A 13,363-nucleotide genomic window follows, 5' to 3' on the forward strand; every position below is an offset into this window, starting at 1 on the left:
ATTAAATAAATAATTTTTAAAGAAAATAAAAAAAATTAATAAAGAATAAAAAAAAAATACATGAAACACAACACTGCATCAAAACTTGTCTAATCTTTGGAAGCTAATGAAATACAATCTTGCCATCTCTGTCATCCATACAGTATGACATGGGTGACTATTTTAAAAATATCCTTTTGGCCAGGTATGGTGACATGTGCCTTTAATTCCAGTGCTCAGAAGGCAGAGGCAGGTGGATCTTTGTGAGTTCAAGGCCAGCCTAGTCTACATATTGGGTTCTAGGCCAGCTGTGGCTACAGGGAGACCCTTTCTCAAATGAGCTGGAGAGATGGCTTAGTGGCTATAAGCACTGACTGCTCTTGCAGAGGACCCAGATTTGATTCCCAGCACCCACATGGCACCTAACAACCCTCTGCAACTCCAGTTCCAGGGGATCTAACACCTTCTTCTGACCTCTGCATGCACTGCATGACATGGGTCCACTTACATATATGCAGGAAATATAGTCATGCACATTAAATAAAAACAATAAATTTTAAAAAAATTTTTAAAGAGTAAAAACTTTTGTTTTGCTTTTTTTAAAAAAAATTATTTTTATTTTATGTGTATGAATGTATTGCCTGTATATATGTAAGTACAATCATGTCATGCAATGCCTACAGAGGTCAGAAGGTGTTGGATCTCCTGGAACTGGAGTTATAGATAGCTATTTGTTGCCATGTGGGTGCTGGGAATCGAACCCAGGTCCTCTGCAAGAGCAGCCGGTGCTCTTAATAGCTGAGCCATCTCTCCAGTCTTTGCTTTTCTTTTTTACACAGGGTCTCCTTTTGTAGTCCGGGCTGTCTCAAACTCACAATTCTAAGGACCTACCTTCCTGAGTGCTAGGGTTACAAGGACGGGCCTCTGTACAAGGCTAGGACAGATTTATTTTTTTAATTTATGTTGTCTGCGTGTGTGCCTTTGTATGTCTGTGTCTGTGTGTGTGCCACACGTGGGAGTTCCTGGGAAGGCCAGAGGGTGCAGATCCCCTAGAGCTGGAATTATAGGAAGCTGTGAGCCATCCAATGAAGGTGCTGGGGATCCAACTCAGGTCCTCAGAAGAGCAGTAAGTGCTCTTAACCAGTGAGCCATCTCTCTAACTCCTAAGACAGAACATTAAAATAAATAGAAAATAAATAAATAATAAGTAAATAGAAAATAAAAACATATTTCAAAACACATTTAAATTACATTGCAAATAAGCTAAAACTGTAACTTATTCTCTTATTCTAGTTTTAGGTACATTTTAGTATTGATATTAAAAACTCACCAAAAACTATTAAGTTAAAAAAAGAAGTTAAGAAATAACATATTTCACTTGCTCTTTTTAAAGCTCACTAAGTTAAAAGGATAAATTATGCTCATACACATAAATACTCAGTGAGGGCATAAAGAGGGGGTGAGTAGAGACAGGAGAAAATGGAGTATGACTTTACCTTGTTTCTAATTTATATTTAACTCCATGTTGTTCAAAACTATTTCAGTTAAGAAACATTTATGTATTTTTTTGTAATTTTAAAAATGCAACTGCAAAGAGAAGTTTTTGCAAGACAATAACCCCACCTAGTGGAGAATAGAGAACAAAGAAAACCGAATAAATCACTTAGAAATTACTACTGCTGGTGACTTTTTCAGTTAACTGATAAAATAAACTTACAGACTTGAACGCTGATGGCTGGTGGCTTGTTATAATACAGCAGTTCACATTTTGTTCAGTGGTAAGGTTTACATTAAAAGGCTGCTTGACTTCTTGTGCTGCAGCATTTTGTATGCTGAACTAAGGCATGTCATTTTCTTGCAAAAGGCATAATTATAAATTCATTCCTAAAACCAGTCATTCCAAAACCTCAATTAAAAAAAAAAAAAATCTTTGTTCTCTAGAACTGTTCTAAAGATTTTGCACTCTCTTTCATTATACCAACATCCGAGGCTGCAGAGATGGCTCAGCAGTTAAGAGCACATACTGCTCCTATAGTGGACCCCATTTGTTTCCCAGCACCCACATCAGGTGACTCACAACTGCAGTTAACTGCAGCTCTAAGGGGTCTGATGCCTCTGACCTCCATGGGCACCTGCACACATATACACATATAAATAAACAATTAAAAATTAAATAAGTCTTTTAGAAAGACATTTCACATATTTTACTGTTACTAAAATAATCAGGGTTGGGTCAGTGTACAGTGGTGTAGTCTGGGTGGTACAGCACTTGCCTAGCATGCCTTACAAACTCGAGTTCAAGCCAGCCCCAGCACCACATGCACACGTGCACACATCCACATACACACAGAAACACACATACACACCACTAATTGCAATATCAATTCCATATATCTTACTTTGGACTTCTACAGAAGCATCAATGATTGAGACCCTTGTATTTAAGTCCTCCAAATCAAAGTTATCACATTCTTTCAATACTTTGGCTTGGTTGAAGTAATCATTAGTATCCCGTGGCTGAATCTCATTGAGAATAACTTGTAAGCGGCTTGCTGACTCTGAGGGAAAGATGAGTGTACGTTAAAGTCCAGTTCACATCACATGCAGATTTCCCTTGGGGGTACCTTACCTCAAAAATCCTGTCATTTTCAGCAGTGATAATCAGCGGTACTCATAGGATGAAAATTACTTATATAGGGTCTTTCATGATGCTTAAGTGTACTTTTTTTTTTTGGTCTTTTTGAGACAGGGTCACCCTGTAGTCCCAGCTGTCCAGGAACTTACTATGTAGACCAGGCTGGCCTTGAACTCTTAAGAGATCCGCCTGCCTCTGCCTTCCAAGTGCTGGGATTAAAGGCGTGCGCCACCATGGCCAGCCCAAGTGTACTTTTAAGACGTGACAATTTAGGCTGAAAATATGACAAAAACCACAGCTCAAATCATCCATAGGACAATGGCTGCCAGCACTTCTTGATGGCAAATACATATGTACATACAAGTGCACATATATTTTGTGCTTACAAAACTTTATCGTTTCTTTTTATTAGTATACATTGACTATAAATAGTGGGTTTCATTATAACATTTTCATGCATTTTTTAAAATTTATTATTTTTATCTTATGTGTATGCATGTACTGCCTGCATGTAGGTAAGTGCACCCATGTCGTGCAATGTCTGTGGAGGACAGAAGAGACTGTTGGATCCCCTGGGACTGGAATTACACACAGTTGTTAGTTGCCATGTGGATGCTGGGATTTGAACCCAGGTCTTCTGAAACAACAGCCAGTGTTCTTAACCACTGAGCCATCTCTCCAGCCCCTCATGCATTTATATAATGTATTTTGATCATTTTCATCCTCTGTTACCTTCTCTCTTGTTCCCCACCTCCAGGATCCCTCTGATCCCCTTCCTCTTCCTCTTCCCAAGCAGTCCCTCTTCTACTATCATGTGTGTTTTTCAAATCATAACTCAATGAGTTTCATTAAGTTTGCTTACAGAGGGTTTATTTACAGGAACCCAGGCACCTAACCAGTGGCCATATCACTGAAGAAAATGTCTCTCCCTCTGAGGCAATTTTTCGATTTAGCTTTTATATCTCTCAAAGAAATTAAGGGGGGGGTGGAAGGATGGAGGGAGGGAAGGAGGGAGGGGGGAAAGGAAGAGAGAGAGAGAGAGAGAGAGAGAGAGAGAGAGAGAGAGAGGAAAAAAACAACAACAAAAAACAGAAGCACTATGGCCCTGTTCTCTGACCTGAATCAGTGTCCATAGGGATGAGGCCTTCAGGGGAGGAACTCTGGATGACAGGAGACACCACTGCAGAAAGCCTGTAGCACAGCAGCAGCAGCCTCTCCACCACAGGTCTCCACCCACTCATTTGCAGGCTACTGAAACAAGGATATTAGGGACACTTATACCAAAAGCCAAAAATGCATTTAAAAAATGATATTAATGCTGGCTGTGGTGGCACACGCCTTTAATCCCAGCACTCCAGAGGCAGTTCAAGGTCAGCCTGGTCTACATAGTGAGTTCCAGGTCAGCTGAGGGCTACAAGGAGATCCTGTCTCAAAAAGATTTTAAAAAATTAACACAACAGAATTGAAAGAACCTACATTTCAAAATTGTGCAATATATGAAATAGTTAAAGCATAAAAAATATGTACAGATGGGTAGATGCTGAAATCTAATTTTCAGCTCTCTTTAAGGTAATGTAATAATGTTCATTTCCTAGGACATACTCCAATAAGAGGTTAAAGGTCATGAGTATATTTCTGAAACCATAGATAGCCATGAATGTCCTTACTTTAGAGGTAACTTCTGCAAAGCTCCTGTTATACAGTGAACTCTTCCATACAGTGGAAATGAGGATGCAGCCTGAAGCAGAGAACTCTCAGCCTGAGATACTTCATCCTCAAGACTTTCCATCAAGCACCTGATAACTAGAAAAGGCAAGGAAGAAACTGAAATAGCGTTAGTTGTAAAACATATTTATAATTTATGAAAATAGTTTCTATGAAAACACCCAACTCTGTTGGGGGACCCTGCTGCTAAGGTTGCAGTCCACCACATCCAGATAGCTCTAAGGAGCTCGGGGCTGTATGGGGGACTCCCTTTCTCAGTGGGGTCTTCCTGCTCTCTGCCTGACCTTATCTGGAAAGAGCCTCCAAGCACGGATGCCTGGCCTTATTTGAAACATGACCTTTGGCATAGTTACCTGCGATAAACTGCCCCCAGCTTTTTTTCTATATAATTAGGCATTGCCCTATAGCCAGATAGGATCCCCCTTACCACATGTAAATAAAGCATACTATGAGCACCTATCATGTAAAACTTTGGCTGCCGCCTCCACCCTATATTTTTCCGACCCTCACTGAATAAATGAACTGTATCACTGAAACTGACTCCCGGAAGGTCTTTTCCGTCTTGCTCACTGGCTGTCCTGACCCCGTTAGTCACCTCTGCTCCCTTTGTTCTCGTGGGTCGGTGGCCAACGGCCAACGAGGGGAGGGAGAGACCCACACAACTCAACCAAATGCTCAACTAAAGGGTTAAATGTGTTGTGTTTATGTGTATAAGTATGTACATGTTCGTGTGTGTGCATGTGTATATGTGTGTGTATATGTTCATGTGTGTGTGTACAAGCCCAAGTGGTAGATAGATGCGGACGTTTGGGTGTCTTTCCCAATCACTCTCCACCTTATTTTCTGACATAAGGTCTCTCCATGAACCTGGAGCTAAGTTGGCTGGCTAACTCCAGAAATCCACTTGTCTCAGCCTTCCCAACACTGGGATTACAGATGCACACCACCAGGCCTGGCTTTTTAAGTGGGTGTTAGGGATCCAAACTCAGCATTTAGCAACTGAGTCACCTCCCCAGCTCCTATACTAGAGGTTTGAATCAAAGATTTTTCAGTGATTCCCAGCTTGTTACCAATTTCTAACTAAAGACACTGTTAAAGAATGGTATGTCTTCACTTAATTGCCTGGCTCCATGATAACATTCAATCTGAAGCATTCCTTCTAGACATTCTCTAGCAGGGTATCAGGCTCCAGTGCCATGTGGCATAGGCTATTTGACCAAAAGATAAAATTTAATAACTTTATTAAGATACAATTCAGGGGCTGGAGAGATGAGCTCAGGGGTTAAGAGCATTGGCTGTTGTTGCAGAGGTCCCAGGTTCCACTCCCAGCAACCACACAGTAACTAACAACCATTGATAACTCTAGTTGTAAGGGACCTGATGCCCTCTTCTGACCTCTGTGGGCACTGCATGCATGGATGCACTTACATACATGTAGGCAAAACAATCATGCACATAACATAAAAATAAATAAACGGAAAAAATTTAGACATACAATTCAGACATTTAAAGTGTACAAGTTGGCCAGGGAGATGATGGATCAGTGGGTAAAGGCACCTGAAACCCAGCATCTCTTCACCTTGACATACACAAAGGCATATGTACACCCATACCCCCTGTTGTATGAAACTGTTCAAGAACCTCACCCCTACTTTGGGGCAGAGAGTCACAGGGTCCATGCCTGAGAGTCCAGCCACACCTCCCAACCCCTGATGAACAATTTAGCCCTAATGGCATACGGCTTGGGGGAGGGGCTAGAGTAGATAGACCAGGGAAGACTAGTGGAGGGTCTCTCTCAACATTTTGTGCTGCTATGGGGAAGCCATCATCCATGTTTGGGTAAAGTCTTTCTGGTGCAGCATTATGGGAGGAACACCCACTATGCTGTAAATAAACCCTCACCCACTGCTCTGTAAGTAAATCCAATAAACAACTGGTTTCCCAGAGTGCACTTTGGTGGAATCATACCTCAATTTTTCCTTGGAACCAATGGAAAAGGGAATGGATGTAGTTTACATTCATTTTAGCAGCACCCCTCTGCATACACAATAAATAAATGTAATAAAAATTTAAAGTGTACAAGTTAATCATTTTGGTAAAGTCAGATATATGCAAACAAAGCACCATTCCAGAATATTTTCATTGCCCATTGCAACAACAACAACAAAAAAAAATCAACTTTATTCAGGAGTTGTTTCTCTTCCTGCACCCTTCGCCCTTCATCTACCCTAGGTAACCACTAATTTATTTTACCCCTATAGATTTGCCCATTCTAAGCCTGGTATGGTGTGCACTTGTAATCCTCGTACTACTCGGGAGGTGGAAGGAGAAAGATCAGAAGTTCAAGACCAGCCTCAGCTACATAGCAAGTTTGAAGCCAGCCTGGGTTATATGGGACCTTGTCTAAAAAACAAAACAAAAAATAGATTTGCCTATTTTAGACATATTATAAATAGAATTATATAACATGTGGCTGGCTTGGTTCACTTTTCAAAATGTTTTCAAAGTTCACTGAGGCAGTATTAATACTTTATTCTTTTACATGGTTGAATTATAGTCCACTATACAGTGTAACACATCTTAGTGGAATCAGCTAATGCACATATACATTGTTTCCACTTTTACACAATTATGCTGCTATGAACATTCTCACTTCTCTGGGTATATACAGTAATAGACTGCGTATCTGTGTGCATACCAACCCCAGCAGTGTAAAAAGGTTATACTTTCTCCACATTTTCATTAACATTTGTAATCCAGATATTATTATTATTATAGCCATCCTACTAGGCATGAAGTGTTTCCTCCTTGTGATTTTGATCTGCATTTCCCTAAAAGCTAATGATGCTAAGTATCTTTTCATGTTCTTGCTATTTGCTTGATTAGTTTCTTTGAAGGAATGTCTATTCAAATTCTTTGAGCATCTTCTGAATTTGATTCTGTCCAAATTAATGAGCTGTGTAAGTTCTTTATATATTCTATACAGATAGAACTCTTTTGAGATATAAGATTTATAAATATTCCATTTTGCAGAATGTCATTTTACTTTCTTGAAAATGTTCTTTGACACACAAAAGTTGTAAATTTTGAAAAAGTCCAGTCTTTTATTTTTGTGGCTCATCTTTTGGAAGTCACACCTAAGAAACTACTGCTTTCACCAAGGACCACAAAGACTGATATCCATGTTTCTCTCCTAAGAGATTTGTTTCTGTTTTGCCTTAGAGTTTTAATCTATTTTAAGCTAATTTGTGTACATGGTATGAAGTAATGGATCCAATTTCATTCTTTTGCACTTAGATATTCAGTAAGCCCAACAGAGTAGATGACTAAATTTTAGAATTGTATATAACACCTCAAAATCAATAGAAGAAAAAAAGACCAACATTCCCAAAGGAAAAAAATTAAGGATATCAACAATCATTTTGCCAAAGGGGAAAAGAGGATGGCTTATAAACATGTAAAAAGACATGTACATTATTAATCAAACAGGTGGGATGGGTGACTCAGGTCTGTAATCTCAGCTCTCAAGACACTGGGGTAGGAAGACTGTCACAAGTTCCAGGCCAGTCTGAGTTGAGGAATGAGACCTTGTCTCAAACAAAATGAAAGAAAGAAAAATGCAAAATGAAACAAAAATATAATACCATATTACCTTCTGCAATTTTTAAAAAATATGACAATAGCAAATTGTGGTGATGATGCAATACAACTCCCAATTTTTTAGTAGGAGTGTGATATGAAATCTATTTGGTATCAATTCATAAAATTGAAGGTGTCTCCTTATGACCAGGTTATTTCCCACTTTTTTGTTTACCATGTCTTAGACATTTGTACATTACAAAGCTTACATGAGAATGTCCACATTCACTTTATTTATTTAGAAAGGTTTATCAACAGAATAGTTTAATAAATTGTGGTAAATTTGTATATCATATGTGGCACTGTTTAAAATCATGTAAAACTAAACAATATTGTTTAATGACATACATGCACATACATATGTGATAAAACTATAAAGAAAAGCAAGATGAAAGATCAATATAAAGTAAGGGAGAGGCTTAAAGGATATAGGTGCTATTCTATCTTTTTTTTTTCTCTTTAAAAAGAGAGACAGGGAGGGCTCAGTGGGTAAAGAGGCCTGCCATCAAGTCTGACAACCTGAGTTTGATCCTTGGGACACACATGGTAGAAGAGAAATAACTCCCACAAGTTGTCCTCTGACCTTCACAAGTATGCTGTGGCATGCACCATACACACATACACACACACACACACACACACACACACACACACACACTCACACACACACAAGAATAAAAAAATTTTTTAAAGAGAGAAATTGGGAGGCTAGGGATGTAGCTCAGTTGGCACAGTGCTTGCCTATCATGCACAAAGCCCTAGGTTCAAACCTCAGGACTGCACTTCATAAAACTGGGCATGGCAGAGCATGCCAGTAATCCTATCGCTCGGGAAGTAAAGGAAGGAGGATCAGAAGCTTAAGCTCATCCTTGGTTACACAGTATGTTTGAGGCCATCCTAGGCTACAAGAGACCCTATTTGAAAAAAAAAACTTTTTTTTTAAGGAGGAAAAGGAGGGATGAGAGAAATGGCTTACTAGATAAAATGCTTATTATACAAGCATGAGACCTGCATAAGACTCCCTAGCACCCATGTAAAAGCTTGGTTTGATGGCACACATTTGAAACCCAATCAGTGAGGAGAAGCAGAGACAGGCAGGTTCTGAGGGTACTGTCTAGTCAGTCTAGCAGAAATGGTAAGCTCCAAGTTCAATGACATAAACTATCTCAAAAAATATGGAGAGATGGCTCAGTAGCTAAGAGCACTGGCTGCTCTTCTCATCCTTAACTCTAGTTCTAGGGGATCCAATGCCTTCTTCTGGCCTCCATGGGCACTGCACGCAGAGGTGCAATTACATACATGTAGGTAAAACACTCATACATATAAAACAAAAATAAATAAAGTGGCAGACTAGGGAGATGGTTTAGTGGGTAAGAACACTTGTGCAAACACGAGGATCTGAGTTCAAATACCCAGAGCTGGGTGTGATCAGACACCTGTAACCCCAGCACTGTAGGCGGTAGACAGGAGCTCTCTAGGACTTTCTGATCACCAACATTGCTCCGGGTTCAGTTAGAGATCTTGTCTCAAGAGAATAAAGCAGAAAGTGATAGGACACGACACAATTTTCTCTGGCCTCCATGCACATGCACACAAATGTGTACATATACCTATACACACATCACTAACACAAAAACTTTTTTAATTAAAAAAATTTTGTTCTTAAAATAAAAAAATAATAAAAATTTTAAATAATAAGGTAGAAAAGAGTGAGGAAAACATCCCAACATCAACCTCTGCCTTGGCATGCACCCACACAAGTGAGCACACTCTACACACACATACAATACACACACTCTCTCTCTCTCTCTCTCTCTCTCTCTCGCTCTCTGTTTTAGAAGAGACAGAGAGTTGGGGCCTCACTATGTTTCCCAGGTTCCCCCATGAACTCCTGGGCTCAAATGATCTTCCTGCGTCAGTCTCCCAAGTAGGTAAAACTACAGGTATACTCCACCACACCTAACTAATATATAGTACTAGGGATTAGAACTCAGGGTTTCATATATGTCAAGGACATGCTCCATCAGTAAGCTATATCCCAAATTGTTTTACTTCTTAAGTTGAGCATTATTACCTAGCTTATAAAGTTTTTATATTATTCTATTTGAACCTTATATATTTGAATGTTCTTTATGTCTGAAACATTGCTTAAGTTCTAAAATGTCTTTGAAAGCCTTTCTGTGAAGTGCTCCTACTATCTTATCAGGGTCTTCATTTGAACTCAATCTTGAAGCAATTAGAGTAGACAAGTGTCCTCCTCCATGCCACCATCACCTCTCTAGCCCGATTCCAGACACACTCCCTCCCGTCAGGAGCTGCCAGTGGTCTCTCATTCTCTCCCACTACTTGTTCTTTTTCTCATGGCCTTTTCTACATTCTTGGAAAGAATAATTGTCAACTTTCTATATTTGATCTCCTTTTTAAAAATATTTATTATTTTTATGCCTATGTGTGTATCGCCTGCTTGTAGGTAAGTGCAACCATGTTGTGCAATACTGCGGAAGACAGGAGAGGCTGTTGGATCCCCTGGGACTGGAGTTACGGACAGTCATTAGCTGCCATGTGGGTGCTGGGATTTGAACCCGGGTCTTCTGCAAGAACAGCCAGTGTTCTTAACCGCTGAGCCATTTCTCCAGCCCTTGATCTCCTTTTTGTTATTAAAAAGAAATCTCGATTAGTCCTCATTTCTAGAACAATTCCAAAAAGGAAGATTTACTAACATAAAATTAAGCTCACAAATTTCTATTAAATACTTAACAGAAAATCACAAGCTCTAACCTCTTAGATCCTAGGCTTTAGAACTGGCTACATGAAGAGTAAAGGAAGAGGCAGGGCAACCAATTAGAATGCAAACCCCAACAAAGTAATTCTGCTTTGTATAGACACAAAGGAGGTGATCTGCCCCAGGTCACAGCAAAATCATCGCAGAAAATAGCACACTTTTAAGTAGAGAAAGAGCTTGCCCTCTTTAAAACATGCCTAATTAAGGTACATTTGGTCATCCACTTATTTAGCATAAATCTGCTCAGAAATTAAGTGTTAAAGCTGAATAAACTATTCATTTGCATAAATGGAATTCTTGATTCCCTTAATGCTGGCAAACTGTTAAGTTAAAAACCAGAAAGTAAATGTTGAATTATTAGCTACTCTAATCAAATAGCAAGTAAGATATGAGGTTTGCTAAGTAGCAGCAAAAGGTCACTTCCTCAATACAAACCCATGAGCGTATTCCTTTCCACCACAGCAGCAGACTTATCTCCATCTCCACATGTGACTTGCTGGGCTAAGGAGGTACACAGGGAAGAGGGCAGAGCATCCTGCCAGATTAGAAAGTTCAGCAAGTAGGAGGCTGTCACACAGTCATATGGTTTTGTGCTGGTGCTGAGCTCCAGTGCTGCCTGGAACAAGCCCTGCAGTTTCTTAGAATCCTAGAAATATAAAGCATAGACTCAGTCAACACCATGGAAAGGGTTCTGTAACTTGAAGGAATGGTACATATTTAAATTCACTGCCTATCACATAGCTGTGACTGAATATGAATATTAAGGAACATAAATTTCTTTTCTCCCTGGATATAGGCTACTTCTGTTAAGTAACTGAAAATCATTAATCTGTTCATCAATGAAAGCCTTGAATATAATTTCAATTTGAAAACTCAATATTGATAAATATACTTTTTTAAAATCGCCCTGTTTTTCCTTGTTAGCAAAAGTTTAGTTTTCCCTGTAGAAATCTGCTATCCCTCTAGCCAGACCACTTCAATATTTCTACACAGAACAGAGGTTTGGTTCAGTTTGGTTTCTCTCAGTTTATGTTTTCTCTGAGCACCACACTCCTGCTTTTCTCCTTTTCCTTCCCATATGACTTGTTTCATGAAGAATACATAACCATAGAAAGGATCTATATGTAAATGTAGAAAACAAAGTGATCAGATGAGTCTCAGAAATTGAGCATCCAAACTGGCACACTTGTATCTCATTAAGTGTCTACTCACAGTCTGCACTAAAAAACACAGACTAAGGGATATTCGCTATAACAGCCACAGAAGCACTGGGTGGAAAACAGGGGGCATGGATCCCAGAACCAAGTCCACAGCTGTTGAGCTAAATGTTCACTAATCTGGACATCAGGGTTCGCTCAGTGATATTCTGATTCTATCTGGATTGTTCCATAACTGTCTAATAAAGGAGAGAAATTAAAAACATATCTTTGAACTTGATTATTAGTACATTACATTTAATGATATCTAACAATTTCAAGATAGTAAGTATCAAACATACTGCTTTGAATATCCGTTTATCTCTATTTAAATTCTTTTCCATTCACTCTGTTTAATTTTCTAAAACTTTAAAATAGTGGCCAAAAGGTGAAATTTAAATAATTATCAGAAGGTACCAAGTAAACATGAAGAGTCATTTTTCTGACACTCTTTAAACTATACTACCTACCAATTAGTAAGAAACATAATAAACAACCTTAAAACCTAGAATACTTTTATTCTACTTAGATCAAAATATTAATTCAAGGGCCCAGTGAGATGGTTCAGCAGGTAAAGGTGCTTGCTACAAGCCTGACAACACGAGCTCAATTCCTGGGATCCACATGGTAGAAGGAGAGAACTGACTTCCACAAGCTGTCCTGTGACACCCACCTTAAAACATACCCAATACGAGCCGTGGCACTTATGCCCTCATGCACATACACACACGCAAACAAATTTTTTTAATGTAAACGAAATTTGAAATATAAAGACTAGGATACGTTGCTCCACAGAAAGAATAGCAATAAACCAGGTGAGTATTAAGGGCAGATATCAAAAAGATGCACCATTGCAAACAAGTATTATACACGGGTATTAGAGGTTAGGCTAGTGTTCAATAAATGCTTCAATGTTAATTATATTGTTAAAAATAATTATATACTAAGCCAGGCATGCTGCTGAATGCCTTTATTCCTAGCACTCCAGAGACAGAAGCAGGTGATCTCTGTGAGCTCAAGGCTGGCCTACTCTACACAGAAAGTTCAGGTTAGCCAGGGATACACAGTGAGACTGTCTCAAAAATAAATAAATAAATAAATAATAAATACACACTGTACAGTATATAAGACAGACTTTGGAAAATATAACTAATATTCTTAAATCTTAAATATCTATTTCAATGACCATCTTATTACTATGCAATCAGACTGGAAAGTAGAGCAAAACCCCTAAAGCAAGCCAGTCTAGGGATAAAATTTCCTAAATTTCAGTTGTCTCCGTGGTAAGTACATATTTAAGGAGTTAAGGCCACAGAGGCCGACTAAGGGCCCTCCACAGCTTCTTTAAGAATCAGGTCTTTCTATAAATGACCTTCTCCACTCCAGACACTCTCAAATATTTGACAG

General features: G+C 39.0%; 1 protein-coding gene across 4 annotated transcripts in view; it reads right to left on the minus strand.

Moving 5' to 3' along the window:
- Thada (THADA armadillo repeat containing) overlaps positions 1-13,363 on the minus strand; it is a 408,197-nt gene that overhangs the window by 343,760 nt on the left and 51,074 nt on the right. For all 4 annotated transcript variants that reach the window (XM_029564835.1, XM_029564834.1, XM_008835873.3 and 1 more), the window contains exons 17-20: positions 11,196-11,406; positions 4,282-4,417; positions 3,732-3,865; positions 2,379-2,537 (exon numbers count right to left, since the gene is read on the minus strand). In XM_029564835.1, the coding sequence (XP_029420695.1) occupies positions 2,379-2,537; positions 3,732-3,865; positions 4,282-4,417; positions 11,196-11,406 (640 nt within the window). The remainder of the gene's footprint in view (positions 1-2,378; positions 2,538-3,731; positions 3,866-4,281; positions 4,418-11,195; positions 11,407-13,363) is intronic.

Source organism: Nannospalax galili, unplaced genomic scaffold, assembly GCF_000622305.1.
Source record: "Nannospalax galili isolate Female #2095 unplaced genomic scaffold, S.galili_v1.0 scaffold257, whole genome shotgun sequence".
In the NCBI taxonomy this organism is placed as follows: domain Eukaryota; kingdom Metazoa; phylum Chordata; class Mammalia; order Rodentia; family Spalacidae; genus Nannospalax; species Nannospalax galili.